This window comes from Equus asinus, chromosome 25 (assembly GCF_041296235.1).
Source record: "Equus asinus isolate D_3611 breed Donkey chromosome 25, EquAss-T2T_v2, whole genome shotgun sequence".
NCBI lineage: Eukaryota > Metazoa > Chordata > Mammalia > Perissodactyla > Equidae > Equus > Equus asinus.
In genome coordinates this window covers 55,696,953-55,717,782 of record NC_091814.1, presented here as the reverse complement: position 1 = coordinate 55,717,782, position 20,830 = coordinate 55,696,953, and the positions used below count along the sequence as shown (strand labels likewise).

General features: G+C 56.4%; 1 protein-coding gene and 1 long non-coding RNA gene across 3 annotated transcripts in view; one reads left to right on the top strand and one right to left on the bottom strand.

Annotated features, from left to right (window-relative positions):
• Positions 1 to 339: 339 nt before the first annotated feature.
• Positions 340 to 20,830, top strand: part of MFSD4A (major facilitator superfamily domain containing 4A) — a 30,675-nt gene continuing 10,184 nt past the window's right edge. Inside the window, exons 1-6 of one of the 2 annotated variants that reach the window (XM_044758584.2) lie at positions 340 to 760; positions 9,096 to 9,294; positions 9,992 to 10,252; positions 13,655 to 13,823; positions 14,261 to 14,376; positions 15,338 to 15,511. In XM_044758584.2, coding sequence (XP_044614519.1) covers positions 531 to 760; positions 9,096 to 9,294; positions 9,992 to 10,252; positions 13,655 to 13,823; positions 14,261 to 14,376; positions 15,338 to 15,511 — 1,149 coding nt within the window. In that variant the 5' untranslated portion in view covers positions 340 to 530. The remainder of the gene's footprint in view (positions 761 to 9,095; positions 9,295 to 9,991; positions 10,253 to 13,654; positions 13,824 to 14,260; positions 14,377 to 15,337; positions 15,512 to 20,830) is intronic. The other variant, XM_070497701.1, reaches the window with a different exon arrangement.
• Positions 1,605 to 10,435, bottom strand: LOC123280804 (uncharacterized). The gene is made up of 3 exons (XR_011498265.1): positions 10,298 to 10,435; positions 2,270 to 2,443; positions 1,605 to 1,698 (listed from the first exon to the last, which is right to left on the bottom strand). It is a non-coding gene; the product is annotated as an uncharacterized lncRNA (long non-coding RNA).

Sequence of the window (20,830 nt, the reverse complement as noted above, 5' to 3'; positions counted from 1 at the left end):
CTTTCCTCCACCGCCAGAGCCCAGGCCAGGCTGCTGTCTGGGGCGGGCTTGTAGCTCTCCCCAGCCTAGGCGAGGCGCCGGAAGATCCCAGCTCCAGTCTCTGCGTCCATACAGGACGTCTCGAGCTCTCAGCTTGCCCAGCTCTAAAATGGGCACGCAGGCCCCTCCGACCCTCCGGGCTGCATAAGGAGGCTGGTGGGAGGGGAGCTGGGCGGGAGAGGGGGTGGGAGTGAGGAGTGGCTCCTGGGCGCTCTCCCGCTGCCCGAGGAGGGGAGCCTGTGTGTTCGGGAAGGAGGGGGAGGCCTGCGCCCGGCGCCGCACGCGGAAGGCGCGGGCCCGACGCGGAGCCCGCGGGGCCGCACAGGCGCCCCGCCGCTCCCTGGGCCCGAGGGCGGGGCCCTCGCGGGGCGGCCCCTCCCCGCCCCTCCCGCCGGCCGCCGGCCTCCCGGGCCCGAGCGGCCCTCCGCGGGCGGCGCGGCACTTGGGCACCGCGCGCTCGGGCCAGCAGCCGGGAGCCCGCCAGCGGGACCATGGGCTGCGACGGGCGCGTGTCGGGGCTGCTCCGCCGCAACCTGCAGCCCACGCTCACCTACTGGAGCGTCTTCTTCAGCTTCGGCCTGTGCATCGCCTTCCTGGGGCCCACGCTGCTGGACCTGCGCTGCCAGACGCACAGCTCGCTGCCCCAGATCTCCTGGGTATTCTTCTCGCAGCAGCTCTGCCTCCTGCTGGGCAGCGCCCTCGGGGGCGTCTGCAAGAGGACGTGAGTGCCAGCCCGCGCCCGCGCCCCGCTGCCGCCCGCACTCCGCGCCCACCCCCCAACCTCCCTTCCCTTCCCTTCTCTTCCCTTCCCTTCCCTTCCCTTCCCTTCCCGCCGCCCTCGGCGCTGCCCCCGCCTCCTGGCAGCGGCGACCACCCCTCCCGGCTCCGCCAGCCGCGCCGCCTGAGCCGAAGGGCTGCCTCCTCCCCCACCCCAGCTCTCCCCGGAAACTCTCTCCAGGGACTGAAGGTGACTTCTGGATTATTTACTTGCCTTCGCTCACCCCTGTGAGGGGTACACCGTGTCTCACGCCTGTTCCCCCCACCCACACCCCTGGGGAGCGGAGTGGTGGAGTCTGCCCAGGTGGGAGGTCCAAGGTGTGTCTGTAGCCCCTGCTGCCGGAGCGGAGTTGGAAGGGGGTGGGGGCAGGAAAGTGGGAGTGTAGCCTCAGGGGCCACTCTAGGTGCCAGAGCTTGCTGCGGCTTGACGAGCGCCCTGGGGCGCGCTCCACTTAATTGTCAGCTCCAGCCCAGCCGACACAGGCTGTCCCTTCCCTTTCCCGGTGGCCACGGGGCTGGAGGGTCCTGTGTGGTCCTGCTCCTGAGGGGGCCAGGGTTCCTGTATTGGCCCCTGGAGGCAGAACCCTTCTGCTTCGCAGACATACAGGACCTCCCCGCTAGGGCCATGGGGGGAGGCACAGGTGTTTCACCCAAAGCTTGGTAAGGGCGCTTCCATCCTTGGTGCAGGGGTCCCCCTCCACTCCCCACCATGTTACTCCTCCCTGGCCTCTGCCCAAGGGCCGGGCTCTGGACTTTGCCTGCCATGCCCCAGAGATACCGTTTTGGATACCATTGCAGAGCCTGATTCTCTTACTCGAATTGAACAGGGCCACCTCCTTGGAGTCCTTTGGAAAGCCAGCAATATTCATTTTCCTAGTGCAGCTGGGAAAACAGACCCAAAGCAGAGCAGAGAAGATTTGCAAGCCATAGGCTGCAAGAGACTTCCCTAGCCCCAGCTCCTGGCTGGGGGGTTTCCTGGATTGCATGGACGCAAGCAAGCAGATGGCCTGGGAACGCTTGGGCTATCCCCGGGAAACCTCAGGGGGCCATCTGGGCCTAGGGCTCTTGCCCTTTGGCTCACTCCTAGAGGTGTCCATGAGGGTGGGTTTTCCTGTCCATCTCACTTCCAGAGATGAGAGAGGAGTACAGGTGTCACAGAGACAGAGCCCACTTGAAGCCACCCAACTGACAAAACGTCATCCGTTAGGGAGTGATTATCCCCATGGCCAAAATCCTCTTGTACACTGAAAAATTCCCTTAAGAAGCAAGTCTCCTTGTGTATGCTGGTGTTTCTGTGGATTTTGTATAGGACTGGATGCATGTGAGACTCAGGAAATCTTACGAAGCAGCTCAAGGTCCCTTCTGATTCTGCCTAGTGGTTTAATTAGAAGCCTATCAGGGTGTTTTCTGTTTGGTTTTTTTTAAGTGCTGTGACTTGCAGAAGCTCCCTTACCTGGAACTTCTTAGGAACATGTGTAGTGCAAAGAACAGGAAGGGGATGAGGGTAATTCTAAATGGCAGGTTGGCGTGCCAGGTTTTGTGAAGGCAGCAGAGATCCCCTCCAGCTGGGCCATCTCTTCCTCCTTTGCTTTGTGCTTCTCTCAGGGTTACTCACTCCTCGGCGGCTCTGGGCAGGCAGTGGAAAGGGTCTTTTAGCAGGAAACCAGCTCACAGAAAAGAAAGTGATAATGGTAACAATAATATTGAGCACTTAGTGCCAGGCCCTGTTCTTAGTACCTCACGTGTATCAACTCATTTAATCTTTACAACAACCCTGTAGAGGAGTACTGTTATCTCCATTTTATGCATAAGAAAGCTGAGGCACAGAGAGGTTCAGAAATTTGCCCCAAGTCACACAGCTGTTAAGAGGCCTAGTCAGGATTTGAATCCAGGCATATGCCGCTAGAACCAGATACTTTGGCAATGCCTCTTGCTTTATGAGCAGTCAGCTTCAACTCTGCAGGATACAAGTTATGCACTATATACTCGCCAGGCACCCACACGGCATGAGGATCCCTATGAATACTCACGGGCTGCGTATTCCTGAGCTGATACTCCTGGGGAGGAAACTGTGGGCCTCTGGAGCTTCTAGCTAGGATCTGAGAGGTGGGGGTGGGGAGGGCGGGGAGTAGGGCCTATCAGTGTTTCAGGTTTAAATTCTGAACCTCAGTCCTCTTACCCCCAAGACAAGATGTCATCAAGAGCCCTTTCCTTTGGCTAAGAGCAAAGCAGACTTCAGTGGCAATGCAGGGATATCACGGGGGTGGCCTGTGTGCAGACGAGAGTCACCACCTAGCCAGGGCTGGGCAGCTCATCACAGTCCCCCATCCCCCACAACAAACAGAACAAACAGGCCGCCCCCCCCCCCCAAACCAGTCTCTAAAGCTGCTCGCGGCCTCTCCTCTCCACGTCTCAGTTAAAATGCTAATACCCCTGTGAGTGCTTTTCCGTGGAAGCGATTACTGCTGGCTGGGACTGGAGGGGGATTGGTTTAACAGACCAAGGGCCAGCTGCTGCGGGGGACGGGGAGAGCGCGCAGGGACGGTGCGTGGGGGCGGAGAGTCGAGGCAGTGCCTCTTTCTCTAGGGTTCCTGCTCAAGTCCTGCCTACTGCTTGGCCCTGGCTGCCAGCGTTGTGCATTAGAAGGACTCTGTGTGGAGGGCCTTGGCTGTTAGAGTGGGTGCAGGGGAGGACAGGAGCCCTCTGCTCAGGGCAGGACCAGCTCGTGCTCTCGCTCTGGCTCTCTCTGGCTTCTAGCATAGACAGAGATCTTGAACGAGGCTGCCAAATGCAGGCCTAGAAAGAAGGGGGTGCAGTTACAGCCTGAAGAATCTGGACTAGACCTTCCTTGGGAAAGTCTTGCTTATTGTGAGCAGGAAACCATTCAGAGAAGAGAAGAACACGAAGCCACCTGGTTGGCAGGGTGTCTAGGTATGTGCTTTGTCAAACAGGAAGGAGGAGGAGGTGTTTAGACAAGAGCCTCGGGTTTTTTTCTGGTTTCTTGGGGACCTGTCTAACCACCCTGGGTAGACCCCTTTGTCTCAAAGGTGTCAGGTAGATAAATGGCTTCCAGAGGCTCCCCAGCCTTCTCCCAGTCTCCCCTTGTCCTCTCCCTTGCCTGCACCCTCTTAATTAAAGACTTGTTGACTTCTTCCTCTTTTTGCCCTATTCACTATCTCCTTCTCTACCTTTATTTTTTCTTGAATTCCTGCAAGTCCTGCCTTGCCCAAAACTCAGCTCTGACTCCCTCCTGCCCCTTGCATGAAACCCAGTCTTCCATGCAGGATTTCCCAAGATGCTGGCCCTCTGCATCCCTGGAACACAGTGCAAAAGCCAGCTCCTTCTTCTGAGCTGGGCCCTGGTTAGTCTTCCGTCTGGAAAGCCTCTGCCTCTCCCTCCTGCAGCCTCTCCACCTTTCAGCATGCAACAAACCTGGGCCGAAAGCCCACCAGGGGGCTGGCACCAGGCATGGTCATTGCTTTAAAAACCCTTCTCATCACAGAGTTACCATATGACCCTGCAGCAATTCCACTCCTAGGCGCATATCTCAAAGAACTGAAAATGTATCCACACAAAAACTTACACATGAATGTTCATAGCAGCATTATTCCTCGTAGCCAAAAAATGGAAGCAACCCAAATGTCCATCATTGGGTGGATGGGCAAACAAAATGTGGTATGTCCACACGATGGAATATTATTCAGCCATATTTCCCTTCCCTTTCTCCCTGGCTTGTTCTGCAGTCTCCAGCCTGCCCTAGCTGCCAGGGGGTTCCTTGTCTCCTGGTTTCTTGTCCTAGGCCCCTACTGCTCTCCGGGGCTGCCTGCCCCTTTAGGGTGGAGAAGGGCTGGGGATGCCCCTCGGTCTCCCTCGGTTCTGCGCTGTGGCCCTCTGCCATGGTCCTTCAAAGAAGGAGATCTTCCAGGGTGGACAGGAGGATCCCTGAAGCAAGAGTGTGAGCAGACTGACAGTGTCTGCCCTCGGGTCAGTGTCTGCCCTGGGGTCAGTGCCTGCCCTGGGGTCAGTCACACTGGGGGCCTGGGGCTGGGCCTCACCAGCTTTCTTCCCCACCTTGGGGAGTGGAGGGTCAGACGGGCTGGCTGACACCTTACTGCTGAAGCCCTTCCGCTGTTTGGGAGCCAAGCAGCCTTTCCTCTCACAGCCCCAGGAGGGCCAGCGCCCACTGCAAGGCCAGGTCAAGGCAATCACGTGTGCCCTCTGGGTATGGCAGAGCACGGGGCTGTCAGGGGCCGTGTGCTCAAGGTCACACAGCAAACTGGCCGGGCAGGCCCCTCTAGCAGAGCCTGTGCCAGGCTGGGGCAGGACCTGGCTCCCTGCTCTCCCTCCGCATTTGCACCTTCCGTGTGGAGCCATTAATGAGTAACTCGACATTCTCAGGCTTCCTGAGGAAGGGATCCCTAGACGGCCTAGACCATTCCTGGGTCTCTGCGTGCCTTGAGGGCGTGGGGCTCTTCCTCTCACTGGCCTGAATTAACCTCTGAACCCAAGACCAGGGGAAGGACATTCACTCCAATGGCCTTTGCCTGGATTGGGCATCAGAAAGCTGGCTCGGCAGTACTCTGCTCTTCCCCGCTCTGGCCTGTCTCCTGCTCTGTAAAATGAAGGAGAGGACTCTTGGGTCCTTGTTGCCTCGCTAGCAGTTCCTGGACCAGCCACCCGGGGTCGCCCCGTGGGCCCTGCAGCAGGCACAGAGGCAGGGCCTGGGGGAATCCAGGACCCTTTCTGCTGAGCGCACTTCTCTGGGCCTGGCAGTGATCTTTGGGGGAGCCTGGGGCCAGCAGGGAAGGGGTGAGCATCGGGCAGGGCATTCTGCAGGTGCCAGGGGAAGAGCCCAGTGATTGCGCATTGTAACATCACACTCACCCCTCAAGGCAGCCTCACGAGGCAGAGCTTACTGTCTTCACTTTACAGGAGGAAACTGAGGCTCAGAGGGGCTGAGTGTAAGTGGCTCGCCCCAAGCCACACTGCTGGGAAGTGGCAGAGGTGGGCCTAGGACCGGTCTCCTGATTGCAAACCCCACCACATCCGTGCTGCCAAAGCTGTTTCCACATTATTATTCTATAATTTTCAATTACTCACATTCCTGGAAGGGGCTGTTGACCAAACCATTAAGTGACCGCACCAATTAGTGTATTTCAGTCTGGCTCTGGGATGTATCTGGGACTCCTTTTTACTTGGCAACAACATACCATTCTAAAGAAATTTGTTCAGGCTGATTTCTGGAATGCCCAGGCACAGCCTGCTGAGGGTGGGGGGTTCCAAACAAGGTTTCCTGTGGTGCAGCTGTCACCGTTTACTGGGAACAGGTCTCCATCCCACTGATGGCCAGGAACCCCAGCCCCAGGACGGGCTCGGCCCTCCCCAGCCCCAGCTGGCAGGGTGGCAAGTTCACATCACAGCCCAGGCGTTGGCAGGCGATGCGGGGAGGGAGCTTCCCGGGCCAGGCTCCGTCCAGCCTCTCCTTTCGGCCTGACAGCTCTCCCGCCTGTCACTGGGCCTGGGAACGAAAAGCCCCCGTGGGCATCTTAAGAATGAGAAGGGGAGAGGGTACAAATGGGAGAGAAGAGAAGAGAGGCCTGCACGGGGCAGCCCACTGGCCACCAGCCCTTCTCCAACCCCGAGCCTCCTGCTGTTCACCCAGCACCTTTCTGTCAACCTGCCCGACTTTATTCTTCATCTCTTTGCTTCCGTCTCTCTCTCTCTGTCACCCCCATCCAATGCCCACACCAGGATCTCGACAGTCTGCAGCCCCCTTCCTCTGGCCATCCCATGTGGGGTGACGGGACAAGCCTCCCTCAAGCTCTGTTCCCGTTTCATCAGCAGCATCTAGCACCCCTGCCCGGAGCACCTTCTCAGAGCCAAGCGCCGTCTGGGCATGGGGTCCCGCAGTGGACGGGCGGCAGCACATGCCGTGGGAAGCCCGCAATGGAGCCAGCAGTTATAAGAGGGAGCATTTGAGCTCCCATGATGCTGGCAGAGGGGCCGCTGGGGCTCGTGTTCCGGCGACTGTTCACCGTTGCTCCCTGAGACCAGGGGTCTGCAGGATGTGGCCTGTGTTCCCTGCTGGCCACCTCGCTCTCCAGCCTGTAGGGGTCTGTGGCCCAGCAGCAGCGTTTTTACACACTCGCACTTGCACACACACTCCTCCGTGGAGAAGCAGCGTGGGATAGGGAATATCAAGTCAGAAGACCTGGGTTTGAGTCAGGCTCTGTCAGCTACTTTCTTAGCGTTTCTCAGCCTCAGTTTACTCATGGGTCAGATAGGCACCATCGCAAAGTCTCCCTCACGGCGTTGTCGCGTGCACCAGATGTCTTGGACACTGTAGACAGATGCTCTTTGTCCCGTGTGCACGGTAGTGTTAGTTACCATTTTCTTTTCCCGCAGCTCCTTCCCTCTCAGTTTGCTGATCCCAGGCCCCGTTCCCTCGGGACTTTGCCACGGGACTGCTTGTTAGCCACTGTCAAGCTCTCCAGGGCCACAGCGATAACATGTAAACTCTCACAGGAGTGTTTGCCCTTGACTTAGCGCATCTGTGCTTCACCACCCAGTGCTGAGCGAGGTGGTGGGACTGTCAGGTCCGTGTACCGGGTCAGTGGGGGAACATTTAAGGGGGAGACGGGACCCTCTTGCTATCCTTGACGTCAGGCCACCCAGGAGGCTGCCTAGTCTATTTTGTGCAGGAACAGAAGGGGAAAAGGGCTGCTGTGAGAGCCTGCCGTTTTTATCAGCCCGTAGAGTGTGGGCCTCTCCTCTGCCGGGGCCGCGGAGGGCAGTGAGGCATGGCTCCCAGCTTGCGGGAAGCAGAAACACGTGAACTCAGTGGGCAGCCCGGGCTGTCCGTGCTCGGCCGGCAGAGCAGTGATGCCGAGAGGAACGAGGGGGTCGGGAGGGACCATGACAGGCCTTCCCACAATACCACCCCCCTGTTTCCCTCCCAATGCTGGGTAAAGTGAGTCCCTCCTCCCCCTCACAGCTCTGAGCTGGGGACAGGCAGTAATCTCCCCGGCAGATCAGCCTGGGAAGCAGAAAGAGAAAATAACGAGCTGTTGCTATCAGCAGAACCCTTCCTATAAAGGATTTTAATCAAAGATGGGACAAGATGGAAAGCTGAGAGCCCAGGGGGTCAGAGGCAAGAATCTCCTGGAAAAAAGTAGCAGAGCCTGGGGGCTCCTAGGGGCCTCCCTCTTTTCTTCAATGTGCTGGAAACTCAGACAGGCCTTTCTGCCACATAGGCACCTCCACACCCAGGTCCAGTAGCCAGATGGAGGGTGTGGGGGCTTTCCGACTTTTCATAGTCAGAGAAAGTTCCTCCACAACCTCCCTTCCAGCACCTTCTTGCTACCCAGTCTCCTGCCCCGCCCCCCCCCACCCCCCCCAGTTTGCCTTTCAGACTGGTCCCAGAGGATCCAGGGCCCCCTCCCTGTCTCAGCGTCTGCTCACTGGGCGGAGCCTCAGCTACTCCATGCACCCATTCGCTCGGGCCGTCATCACTCATGGTGGGGCAGGCCTTCAGCTGCCTCCTATGGGCTCCTGGAGGGTGGGGGGAAGGTCACCACTCAGACACTTCTCTGTGGGGACGGCCACAGGGCCTTCCTTCTGGACACTTGCCAGGCACAGAGCCCGAGACCTCTGTCCATGGAGAGGTCACCAAATTACCCAAATACCTGGGCTGTGCGCTTTGGTTCAGGCAGCTCAGGCCTGGTGCCTGCAGACGTTTTCCACTCTTGCGTGGGGAGGGCAGACTGCAGCCCAGCTCGGGGAATTTTGGGTCCAGGTTCCATCCCAGGTCCCACCTCCTGTCTCATGCATTTGACTCTGTTCCCTTGCAATGCTCAAAGCAGCTTGCCCTCACGCCATCCCTGAGAGGGATGGAAATATCCCCTGAGAGGGATGCACATTGTTTGTAAGTAAACAATTCAAAGTCTAAGAAAACAATGAGAACCTGCCTATGAGTAAAATAATAGCAGCTGGGCCTTGTGAGGTGCCCGTGGCACGGCATTACAGACTGTCTTCAGTTGTCACAGCCACCTGTGCGGTCAGGGTTGTTATCCGAGGAGACCGAGACATATCAGACATCTCACGCACAGCCCGTAGCTAATGAGTGACAGCCTTCTTCCAAAGCGCCTTCTGCTTCTACCAGAGGCTGGCGGAGATGTCTCAGCTTCCCCGTGACCACTCAGCCACTGGAGGACAAAGAGGGGGCTCTTCGTTCCAGGGGCGCCAGCCGCCTCCACTGACCTCACCCCTCTGCTCCTCAGCCTGGCCCAGTCGTTATGGGCCCTCTTCACCTCCTCTCTGGCCATCTCCCTGGTGTTTGCCGTCATCCCCTTCTGTCGTGACGTGAAGGTGCTGGCCTCCGTCATGGCGCTGGCCGGCCTGGCCATGGGCTGCATCGACACGGTGGCCAACATGCAGCTGGTGAGGATGTACCAGAAGGACTCGGCCGTCTTCCTCCAGGTCAGCCCACGGCGGGAGTGGGGCCGGGCGGGGGGGAGGGCACAGGGGAGCTCCCTGGGCTCTGTCTGTCTCTCCCAGCCCCCTCCATCTCGGCCCTCTCCCTGGGGCTAAGTATCTATTCCTTGGGCCGGGGTGGTGACTGAGAAAGAGCACCAAGGTCTCAGTTGAGTGTGGCCATGCCCACCTGGGACCCCTGGGCAGTTGCTCAATTTCTCTGGACTTGAGTCCCCTCATCTCTCGGATGGGGCGATGACCCCTCCGGCACTGCAGGGTGGCCACCGGAGGCCACATGCTGATGAGAGGAGGTTCTTCGTGAACTGGGAAGTGGCGTGATGGGAGGGCTCGCTGTCATCTTATTTCTTCTTCCTTCCTTCTCTTCCCACTTAGCTGTTCAGCCTTTCTCTTTATTAAAGCCCACTTGCCTTTGGGGTGTGAGGTGGTGGATACTAACATGGGAACAGCCCCGTCAGGGGTTAAGGTTTGGGAAAGAAGGGAGAGTGAAGGAGGGGTTGGCCACTGTCACCAAGTTACCCAGGCTAGGAAGGTGGCTGAGAGGAGCTTCCTCCCTCCCGTCTCCCGCCTCCCGCTCCCTGTTGCTCCCCATGCTGGAGCGAGGTGGGGCGCCCCAGATGGGACACAGGGCGTGGGGGATAAAGCCTGAGCCATCCCCCACCCTCCATTTCTCCTCCCTCCACAGGTTCTCCATTTCTTTGTGGGCTTTGGGGCTCTGCTGAGCCCTCTTATCGCGGACCCCTTCCTGTCTGAGGCCAGCTGTTTGCCTGCCAATAACACAGCCAACGCCAGCTCCGGCAGCCACCTATTCCACGCATCCCGGGTCCTGGGCCAGCACCATGCTGACGCACGGCCTTGGTCTAACCAGTCGCTCCCTGGGCCACCCCCGCAGGACGGGGCAGGGACCCGTGTGTCCTATGCCTTCTGGATCATGGCCCTGATCAATGTGAGTGCCAATGGGACAGGGCTGGGTGGGGACAGTCACACATACCTGTCCATATGAGCTCCCAGTGCAGAGTCTTCTGATTCTGAGCAAGGTGCTGGGGCTGAGGTGTGACCTCAGGAAGGCAAGCAGAGGGGAGAACTGACCCCCAGGGATTCATCTGCACACTAAGAGGGTGGTGAGCGATCATCCGGAAGGTCCTTCAGTCGTGACTTCCTGTGGTCGAGACTGTAAGGCAGGCAGAGCGGTGCCTGAGCAGGTTTAGCACAATGACGTCAGGGCCAGCCTTCAGGCCGTCTGAGGCTCCATGGGAAACCAGCTCTTTTCCTCCCAGGTCAGATGAAGCAGAGCTGGGAGCACTGCAGGCCGTGTCACGCTCCTCTCTGGGACCCTCAGTCTCTGGTGGGAGTCCCCTGTGCCTGCTGTGAGGTGGGCTCCTGTGAGCCGGGGGATAGACGCGAGATGACCCTGCCTGCCAAGGCTGCCTTGGTGGGAGCAGAGCAGAGAGACCACCTCACCGTGACTGGGCCCCTCACTGAGGCCCCTCTGTACCCCTGGCTCTCATCCTCCCCTGCCACGTCAGCACTGACTCGGATCCCTTCTGGAAACCTCCTCTGGCACTCTGCAACCCAAGAGGAGTTCCCCTACATTAGCCCAGGCTGCAGCCAGAGAGTGGTGGGTTCTGCTCTCCCCCCTCTAGCTTGGGAAGGACTGTTATGAACACGGGACCAGCCCTGGCCTCCTGGCTTGGGCGCAGGGTGGGCTGGGGTGGGGAGTGCTGGCCTGGCTGCGGGATGGAGGCACCGCACAGCTTGCCACCCTGACTTAAGAGCCTCTTGTTGCACCAGGCCAACTCATCAGCTGTCCAGAGGCAGGCAGCCTGGGCTCAGGCACTACCCCCTGCCCAGCTACTGCTGGGCCTCAGTGATGCCGCATGTGCAGCGTGAAAGGGGCCTTTGAGACCACCCAGGCCCACTGAGCAGCAGGGTGACACCGGCTCAGTTGGGGCCCTGATCGGGCCTAGCAAGAGGCAGGGCCGGGCCGGAACCCTGACTCCCGCACAAACCTCCGCCCTGCCGCCCCATGGTCACTGCTCATTTTTCCTTTCTTTCTTCTCCTTTGTAACTTCTGTAGCAGAATCTTCGCTGGGGCCTCTCAAAAACACACCCCTCTCCCTCTGCTCCTTCCCTTTTCTGCCAGGCCCACTTTGGGGCCTGTGCCCTCCAAGGGGACCAGCGTAGGGCAGGAGCACTGTTGGTGCAGTGTCAAGGCTGTGCCTCCAGGACTGGGAAGCCGGAAGGCCCAGCCTGAGCCTGAGGGCTGTTTGCTCGGCCCCACAAGGTGCAGGCACTGTGTTTGCTGCAGGGTTTCCGGGCTGTTTCCATTGGTTTGTGTCTGAAGATAAACACTCCAGCACAGAAGAGAATGGCGCTGTGCATGCATGTGGGCACGCACTTGCACACGTGCTCACACACCCACCCCCACCCACACAGAGGCACAGCCCACCTGGCATTCTGCCTCCCTGAATGGGCTTCTTATGCTGATCGTGTGTGTTCCTGCGCCCCGCAAGCCAATGCCCTGTGAAGCCTTTCCCCCTGGCCGTCTCCCTGGAAAGCCCCACCTGAGCGATCGCCTCTTGTACAGCTGTTTCCCCTTGGCCTTCACCCGGGCACTCTGCCACCGCAGGCCTCTGCATGTGGGTTTCCTGTTTCCCCCATCAGACTGGAGGGAGGGCTTGTCTCCCCCTTCAGACCTGGGACTCCTGAGGGCAGGGCTGTTTTCCTCCCACTCAGGCCCACTTTGTGTCTCTAAGGCCACTGAGGGGAAGGAGGTCTGACTTTAACTTGTTTTGGAGTGTGGACGAGGCTCCCAAGGTGCCCACAGAGGAGCGATAGGGCGGGGGCATGGGGAAATGCCCGGATGGGCCAGCCTGGCTCCAGGCGAAGGGGAGGCTCCTGTTGAGCGGCACCAGGCAGGGGCTGGCAGTGCGCTGACTTCCACGTCTCCCCGCTGCTCTGCCTGTGAGCCCAGAGAAGCCTGTCAGCCTGGGAAGCTTCTGCGGGCCCCAGGCTCCCTCTCTTTCCTAGGCAGGAGGAACGGGGGGAGGTGCAGCAGGAAGGGCAGAGGTTAGGCGTGAGGCGCTTCCTGGCAGCGAGGGGGGTCAGTGCCGGCAGGGCGCCCTGGGGGGCGGTGGAGCAGGAGGCGTCCGTGGGGCTCTGGGGAGCTCGGAACGCCTAAGCGGCTTGAGGTAAATGGCAGTGAGCGGACCCTTAAGCTTGTGTGTGCGTATTGCTTGTAGTTGGCATTTTTTCAATCAAAAGGAGCCCATGTCTCTGTTTTCCAGACACCAAGCCCCTGAGGACAGTCTCTGTGCCCTCCCGGGGGGTAATATCACCCAAACAGCCCCTGAGGACAGCCTCTGTGCCCTCCCAGAGGTTAATATCACTCAGACAGCCCCTGAGGGCAGCTTCTGTGCCCTCCCGGGGGATAATGTCACCCAGACAGCCCCTGAGGATAGCCTGTGTGCCCTCCCGGGGGGTAATGTCACCCAGACAGCCCCTGAGGACAGCCTCTGTGCCCTCCCGGGGGGTAATGTCACCCAGACAGCCCCTGAGGACAGCCTGTGTGCCCTCCCGGGGGGTAATGTCACCCAGACAGCCCCTGAGGACAGCCTCTGTGCCCTCCCGGGGGGTAATGTCACCCAGACAGCCCCTGAGGACAGTCGCTGTGCCTTCCTCGGGTATAGTGCCCCAGATAGCCCCTCAGGTGGAGACGGCACCCACAGCTGTGGGATGCCTGGGCCCCAGTCCAGCCCTGCCCCGCGTCCGCCGTGTGACTGGGTGCTAACACTCTGGGCCTCCAGCTTACTGCTCAGGTCTCTTCCAGTTGTAACAGGTGATGACTAAGTGACAACTGTGAGCCTCATTTTCCCCGTCTGGAAAATGAGGGTAATTCTGCCTAGCACATTTTATAGAGCTGCGATGAACAAAATGAAAAGTTTGTAAATCGTCACGGGGTCTCACAGCCTGAAGGGTGGGAGCCAGCGCCAGCGCTGTTCAGGCCGTTAGAAATGAGTTAGCCTCTGGCACCTCTCCTGTGCCAGCAGAGGTGCCAGCAGAGGTACGGCACGAGGCCAAGCTTTGCATGTGATGAGTACCTGTCCCAGGGAGGCGGATGTGGTTAAGATGGGGCAGCAATTGCACCAGCCTGCCCCGGGTCAAGGCACCTGGCTGCATTAGCTGGGGATGGCTCTTAGGTGGCCCCCGTAAGAAAGAGCTGTCTTCTCCCAGGACTGCGCAGACCCTGTGCGTGCCCTACACCTGTGTGGAGGTGGAAGCAGTGGGCCTGGCGTGGGAGGGGGAGCCCTGTGGGAACAGGGCTCTCCTGACCGCTGCTCACCTCCAGCTCCCGGTGCCCCTGGCGGTGCTGTTTCTGCTGTCCAAAGAGCGGCTGCTGACCTGCTGCCCTCAGAGGAGGCCCCTGCTCCTGTCTGCGGACGAGCTCGCCCTGGAGACGCAGCCTCCTGAGAAGGAAGACGCTTCCTCGCTGCCCCCAAAGTGTCAGCCCCACCAAGGTAGGGGCTCTCGTGAGCTTCTGTGCTCACAGCCCCACAATGAGGCTTCCCTAGGACCCCACCCCCAGGCTGAATGCAGATCACAGGTGATAATGGTTGGAAAAAAACACCTTGGCACTTAATGGTCTCCTGAGGCAGAAGATGGAGCAACCTGGCCAGGAGAATGAGGAAGGCAGACTTCTGGCTCCAACCGCCATTCTGCCTAACCCCACCTGTGTCAGTGTGGGCAAGTTACTTGACCTCTCTGAGCCTTGCTTCCACCAGGACTATGAGATGTGGAGGGGCTCTCCCTAACAGATGGTTGGAAGCTAGAGAAGGTGGGAGGTAGTGAGGGGTCTCCGATCCTGCCGGGGCTCTTCATTCAGCCACTTCCTCTGGGTGTGCAGAGTGAGGGGAGCAGTAGCTGAGACTCACCCCTGTTCCTGTGTCTCACCCAGGGCACGGGGACCTGTTCAGCTGCTGCCAGAGGAAGAACTTCAAAGGAGCCCCGTATTCCTTCTTTGCCATCCACATCACAGCCGCCCTGGTGCTGTTCATGACCGATGGGATGACGGTGAGCCTGCGTTCGGAGGGTGCCCTTATCAAGCTCGAGTCTGGGGACGGTGAGGGGAAGGAGGAGCACCCAGGTTCCCTAGAGACCTCACATGTCTTACAGTCAACTTGGGAATTCAAACTAAATAAAAGTCCCGGGGAAGACTGTCTCCAGTTCGTTCACAGCCCCGTGAGACTATGGTCTTCTGTCCCGGCCATTTGTTTTCATTTTTGTTGACTCTGGATGGGGGCCTGCCTGGTTTGTTGCTGAGGACAGGCTCCCCACGCTTTTTCAAAGGAGCAGAGCCCTGTCCCCTCAAGTAGAGGTCATTCCAAATAAACCTCGGGGCACTCGGCTTCCTGGAACTCACTCCAATCCTGGGCTTCTCAAGCCACAATGTAAACAAGCTGCAGGCAGGACCTGGGCCCTATTTAGTGCCTGTTTCCAGAAATCTCTTAGGATTAGATTAAGACAGTTTTGAATGGCTGACTAACTGATTGCCATATGAGGGACTCTCCAAAGAGAAGGCCAGAAAAACTTAGATGACCTGGTGGGAAGTGCTCGTGACGGTACTGGTTGACTTCCAGCTCTCAGGGTGACCTTGGGCAAGTGACTTCTCCCTGCCCTCGTTTGTAACGTGGGATGCGTGTGCACACCGTTGTTTAGCTGCGGCACCTTCCTTCAACAAAAAACCTTCTGTGGAATCCTCATACAGAAGGCGTGGTGGGACGCTTGCATGCCAGATCCCTCGGGACTCCCTGGGGAGATCCAGAGACACCTCCCTGGAACCCCCAGACCTGTGGCACCCCAGGGTCTGTTCTCAGCTCAGGCCTGTGTGTCGAGCTGTGTCTCAGCTCACCCTTTGCTGAGCCTCTAGGAGCAGGACAGTCCTCCCCGCGCCCATAGCACGCCTGCCCCAGCCTCGGCTTCCTTTGAGAGGTGTGGTCTGCAGGCGTGCTCAGCAGGGCCTGTCTCTCCACAGGGGGCATATTCTGCCTTCGTGTACAGCTATGCAGTGGAGAAACCCCTGTCTGTGGGACACAAGGTGGCCGGTTACCTCCCCAGCCTCTTCTGGGGCTTCATCACCCTGGGTCGGCTTATTTCCATCCCCATCTCCTCAAAAGTGAAGCCAGCCACCATGGTTTTCATCAATGTGGTAAGTGGCCTCCTTTCACTTCTTGAAGGTGCAGGAGAAGCTTTCTCTCCTGGCTCTCCCACTGCCCCAGGACATTTGCTCGGGACTGGACTGTGCCGACAGGGTGGGAAGGTAGGAGCAGAGGGAAATGAGGAGAGGAGAGAGATGCTGGTGGGGAAGGGATGGAAATCCCGTAGATGGAGCCTGCCCATGTGATCTTGGAAAAGTCTCTTCCCCTCTCTGGGCCTCTGATTTTGTTCCCATAAAAGGAAGGGGCTTTAGGAGGTGGCTACTGCTGTGTGTGGAGCAGATCCCAGCCGTCCGCCTGCCAGGAGTATGAGAGAAGCAGGTGCGGGCCTGGGTCCCCTCTTTTTCCCCTTGGTGCCCAGCTGGTCGGAGCCCTGTGGCTAGGGGAGGCCGGGGACACAATGGCCTTTCGAGTCACAATCGCTGGGCTGGGGCCTGGGAATTTGCATTTTTAAGCTCTCCCAGCTGATTCTTAAGTGGCCAGACTGGCATGTAGGACGGCCTTCCAGGAACTGCTCTGCCTGGGAAGCAGGAGGCCTGGGCCTGAGTAAGGCCTGAAGATTTCTGCCCCATTGTGTGTCCATGTCACCATCTATGACAAAGGGGTCCAGATTATAGACTCCTGTAGGGTCATCTAGCCCAACCTCCCACCAGGGCTTGAATCACCCCTGTAATAGCCCTTCCAAGGGATCCACGATCTGTTAAATACCTCCAGTGACTGGGAACTCACTACCTTTCCAGGCAGCCCAATCCACTGTCAGAAAGTGCTTCCTTGGGTTGAGTTTCTAGTGGAGAGGGAGGTGGGAAATAATGTTGGGGCCATGGAGACCAAAGATCTTGAGCCCCAAGAAAGGCCCTTGGATTTGGCCCTTGTGCTGGTTGATGACCTTCAAGAAAGAAATTTCCATTCAACGTCCATGGGAGTTAGGGAGGGTAGAAGCCAAACACCAGAGTTTGAGGGTGAGAGGTAGGTGGGAAGTGGTAGCATGGACATTACAAATATTTCTGAGCTGAAGGCAGTTTTGTGTGACACGAGTTGGGTGGTGTGAGCCTGTCTGTAGGCAGGGGAGGAAGCACTGTCAGAGTGATGGAGTGGGGAAGGCCCGGGAGGGGGAGGGGGTGAGCGGTGTGGAAGGAAGCGCTGAGCCCAGTGAGGACGGCTTGGCCCGTGGAGCTGGGGGCGGGGGGGCGTGAGGCAGGGAAGGAGGAGGACTCCACAAGTCTGTGACGTGGAAGAGTGAGGGTTCTGCTGGTGGCCAGCCTCTGTGGGGCATGAGGCCAGCTGCTTAGAGAGAGGGGCGTGGGGTGGGACTCTGGGTTTGAGAGAAGGCAGAAGGTCTGAAGCATCCACAGGACTAGGCCCTGATGATAGAACTCACCTGGGGTGCTGGGTTTCAAAAAGGAAAATCAGATTCCTGGGCCCAGCCCAGACGTTGTGAGTCAGAATGTCCAGAGGAGAAGCCCACAATCTGTATATTTAACACAGGCATCCTGGGGCAGGGTACACATCATCGAGCAGGTTTGGGGCAACACTGCCCCAGAGCAAGTGATTCCCAAGACACTAGACCTACTGGAGGTGCTTTTGGAAAATACAGATTCTTGGGCCTCTAGCCCAGAGGTTCTGATTCCGGGGGCGTAGAGAGGATGTTTGAAGATGTTTCAGGTGTTTAAAGCATTTGATGGGCACCCTGTTGGGACTACAGCTGAACAGCCCTGAACCAGCTCCCCGAGGCTGCAGCTGCCGAGTGACCAGCTCGTAGCTGCGGCGACCACTCCTGAGTAGTCCTCTCATTGTTCAGTTAACAGTCAGCCTGCTCTCAGCGCTCCTGGTCTCAGCACTGCTGCTGGCTGATGCGCCCGCACTCTGTGCAGGCCTCTCCAGGGGGCTGCGGGGTTGCCAAGTGCTCTCAGCCGAGGGCTCTGCCTCCAGCTTGCTTACAGTAGACTGGAGAAGATGGGCAGGGGAGGGGGACGGTGGGCCCTGGCACGGAGATGAGGACGAGGAGTTGGGAGGCAGGTGGGAAGCAGACTGAGGGGGGGGCCGCACCCAGTGGGAGGACAGTTGGTTGGCAGAGTGGCTAATTCACCCTGGGCATACTCAGTCTTCTGTCACCCAGGCTAAAATAAGAGAGTTAGGTATTTTTAAAATTTCCCCAAGTCTAGAGATTGTCAGGCTTGCCTGGAAATGTGTGTGGTTTGTAAGTGGGGTGGCCAGGTGGTGGGGGGGGAGCAGAAACAGCATCTTCAAGGTACTGGTTCTACCCCAGGCTCATAAGTTGACCGCTAACTCTCCGGAAGCTGCCAGCCCCCTGAAGAGCAAGGGGCGAGTGCTCCTGGCAGAGGGCACTGCTGGCAAAAGGAGCCAAAGGGCCACTAACTTGGCGAGAGCATGGTGGGCAGGGTCCGGGCGGGGAGCAGAAAGAGCCAAGGTTGGGGAAGCAGACCCGGGCCAGATCCTGTAGGGTTCTGAAAGCCAGATTCTGGATTTCATTTTAAGTAGGCGGAAAGCCTTTAGAATGTTTTAAGTAGGAATGGACATGATCTCCTTTGCATTTTAAAAGCACACTCTGGTTGTTCTGCGGAAGAACGAATTATACAGGGCGAGAGTGATGCAGGAGACGCGGGGGCCACTACGGCAGTCCAGGTAGGGGAGGTGGTGGCCAGGTCAGGATGGTCAGGATGAATTGGGAGTGGGACAAGATTCTGAGAAACATTTTGGGACTTGCCATTGGCTGGAATGTAGGAGGGAGGGACGAGGAATCAAGGACCTTAGATACAAGGGCTTGAGCAGCTGGGTGGGCGGGATGCTATTAACTGACGTGGGGAAGAGCAGGTTTGGGGCAGGAAAGGAGGAGTTCTCTTTTGCCCACCTTGTTGGTGTAGAGGAGGAAGAATTATTCCTCTCCCCTCTGGGTCCTTCTGGCTGGTCTAGGAATTAAATTCACAGGAGACAGAATAACAGGAGAAAATCAAACAAAGTTTAATAACATGGATACATAGGAGACACCCAGGAAAACTGAGTAACTCCCCAAAATGGCGGAAGCCGCCACCTTAAATGCCATTTTCAGCTAAGGACAGAGAAGGGTGTTGGGGGTAGTGATTTGGGACTTCAAAGGGGAGGAAGGCAGTTCACATGGAGATGAAAATGCAAATGTTTGGTAAACAAGTGTTTGCTGGGCCACCTATAGACAGTGTGACCTGAGAGAGAACTTTGACGAGAGTGGGCTTCGCAAGGGTCCTCCCAGACTACCACACCCAGAGTTATCCATGGTGACGGCCTGTCCTGGGCCAGGGCTTCTACCCTGAATTCTTTTAGGCAGTTAGGGGAAAGGTCAAAGTTTCTTTCAGAGTCTTTTGTCCTTAAAAATAATCAAGCCAGGGCCAGCCCCTGTGGCCTAGTGGTTAAGTTTGGCACACTCCACTTTGGCGGCCGGGTTCAGTTCCCTCCCAGGCATGGTGGCCATGCTGTGGTGGCAGCTCACATACAAAAAGAGGAAGATTGGCAGCAGATGTTAGCTCCAGGTGAATCTTCCTCAGCAGAAAATAAATAAATAATCAAGCCAAAGAGACACATTTTGGGGTGGCGGATTATGATCCCCCACAGTCCCAGCTTGGAAATGTTAAGAAGTTTCACAGTCCAGAAGCTGAGTTGGTAGGTTGTTTCCATCTCATGAACTGGTCTCTTAGTTCTGATGACAGGTCAGTCCAGTTAAATTCATTTCAGGAGGCAGTGATTCAGGTGGGCTCCCAAAGTTAGGCCTATGATGTATAAGCAAGCAATCAGGGATTTAATAAGCACTTTTATGCAAACAAAAAGAAAAACAAGGTTAAATGGCTGGAGCAAATTATAACCCAGTTTCTGAGCCCAGGGGACAGCCAGTCAAGAAGATCTCTAGACATCAGGGTGAAGCATCTCTTGCATCTTGAGAAGTCGCTGATGATGCCATTGAGCGTTCGGTATCCTTTTGAGGGGCTGACACAGTAGCAGGTATGAAGACTGTCTTAGGATGGGCTATCGTGGTGATCTCTCTGAAGTTTGTATCAGGTTGCCCAGCTTCAGTTTGCAAGGCTTCAGGAACAAGGGTGGTTTCAGTTCTCAATGATTCCAAGTGAAAATGTTGGAAAAAATTGAAAACATTAGTTAGGAAATTTTTAGCCAGAAATTTCAGGAGACTAGAAGAATTCAGGATCCAGTTCAGTTTACAGATAGGAAACAAAAACCTCAAAGACAATTAACAGAACTGAAATCTAATATTGTAGTTTCTACTGAAACAATTTTTCTCTCTAAAATCACCCTCTTTTTTTTTCTTTTTTTTTTTTTACCAAAGATAGCCAAATGAAGACTCATTAGTTTGTAAAGTAAGTCTAGTTTCAATGAACTTGGCCCAATTATTTACATAGTACAACAACAGAAGCAGGTGATCACGTAGGCTCTTTTAAATCTGCTGTGCTGGAACTCTTCATAAGATATCTCAGATTGAACTTCAAAGGCCTCTTGAGGTCAGGAAAGCCAAGGACTTTTTATCAGACTCTGCCTGCAGTACCTTAGATTTGGGTGAATTCCTCTCTTCTCAAAGTCCCCAAAATGTCCTGAGGTTCTTTGCATCTTCCAGGAAGTAACCTTTACTCACCTGGTAAGGTTGATGGGAACCCTGTAAGCAAGTTGCCAGGCCAGTATTTCCAACTGGCTTTATTTGTTTTATAAAGTCAATCTTTGTCCCTTAAAGCTGTTTTGGTCATATCTGAGTCTATGCATGTCTCTCGCAAATATGACATTCCAGTCAAAGCTTTGGCAATATAACCAATGTTTCCAATTGTGTCCTGTTATAAGGAGAACAGATTCTTATTGAACTTATGCAAATAACTATATTGCCACGAAAATAAGAATATTCACTCACTAAGAGTTTCCAAATTCTGGAGGGATCAGGTAGGGAGAAAAAAGATAAATGTTTCAATTCTGCTCACAAAGGTATAATTTTCCAAGTTGCTATAAGTCATAGTTAGCTTAAGAGAAAAGAGAAAAAAGTTTCCTTAAACCTGAGAAAACAAAATATTTAAAAATCAGCAATATTTCAAATGAAAAGTCATAAACATTGTAATCATCCTCATTAATTCATTTAGTCCCATGTAATCAACTTTTGACCTTGACCTTCTGTTAGCAGTTCCGTGAAGTCGTCAGTTTTTCCATTAGTTCTATAATTCCTCACCCAGTTCAGTGTTATGATCTGAAAGTTTATCAGAAACTTGTATTCTAGAGTAAGTATGAGAGTCTTTTCCGTGAATCTCTGAAGATGAAACGTATTTGCAACAGCA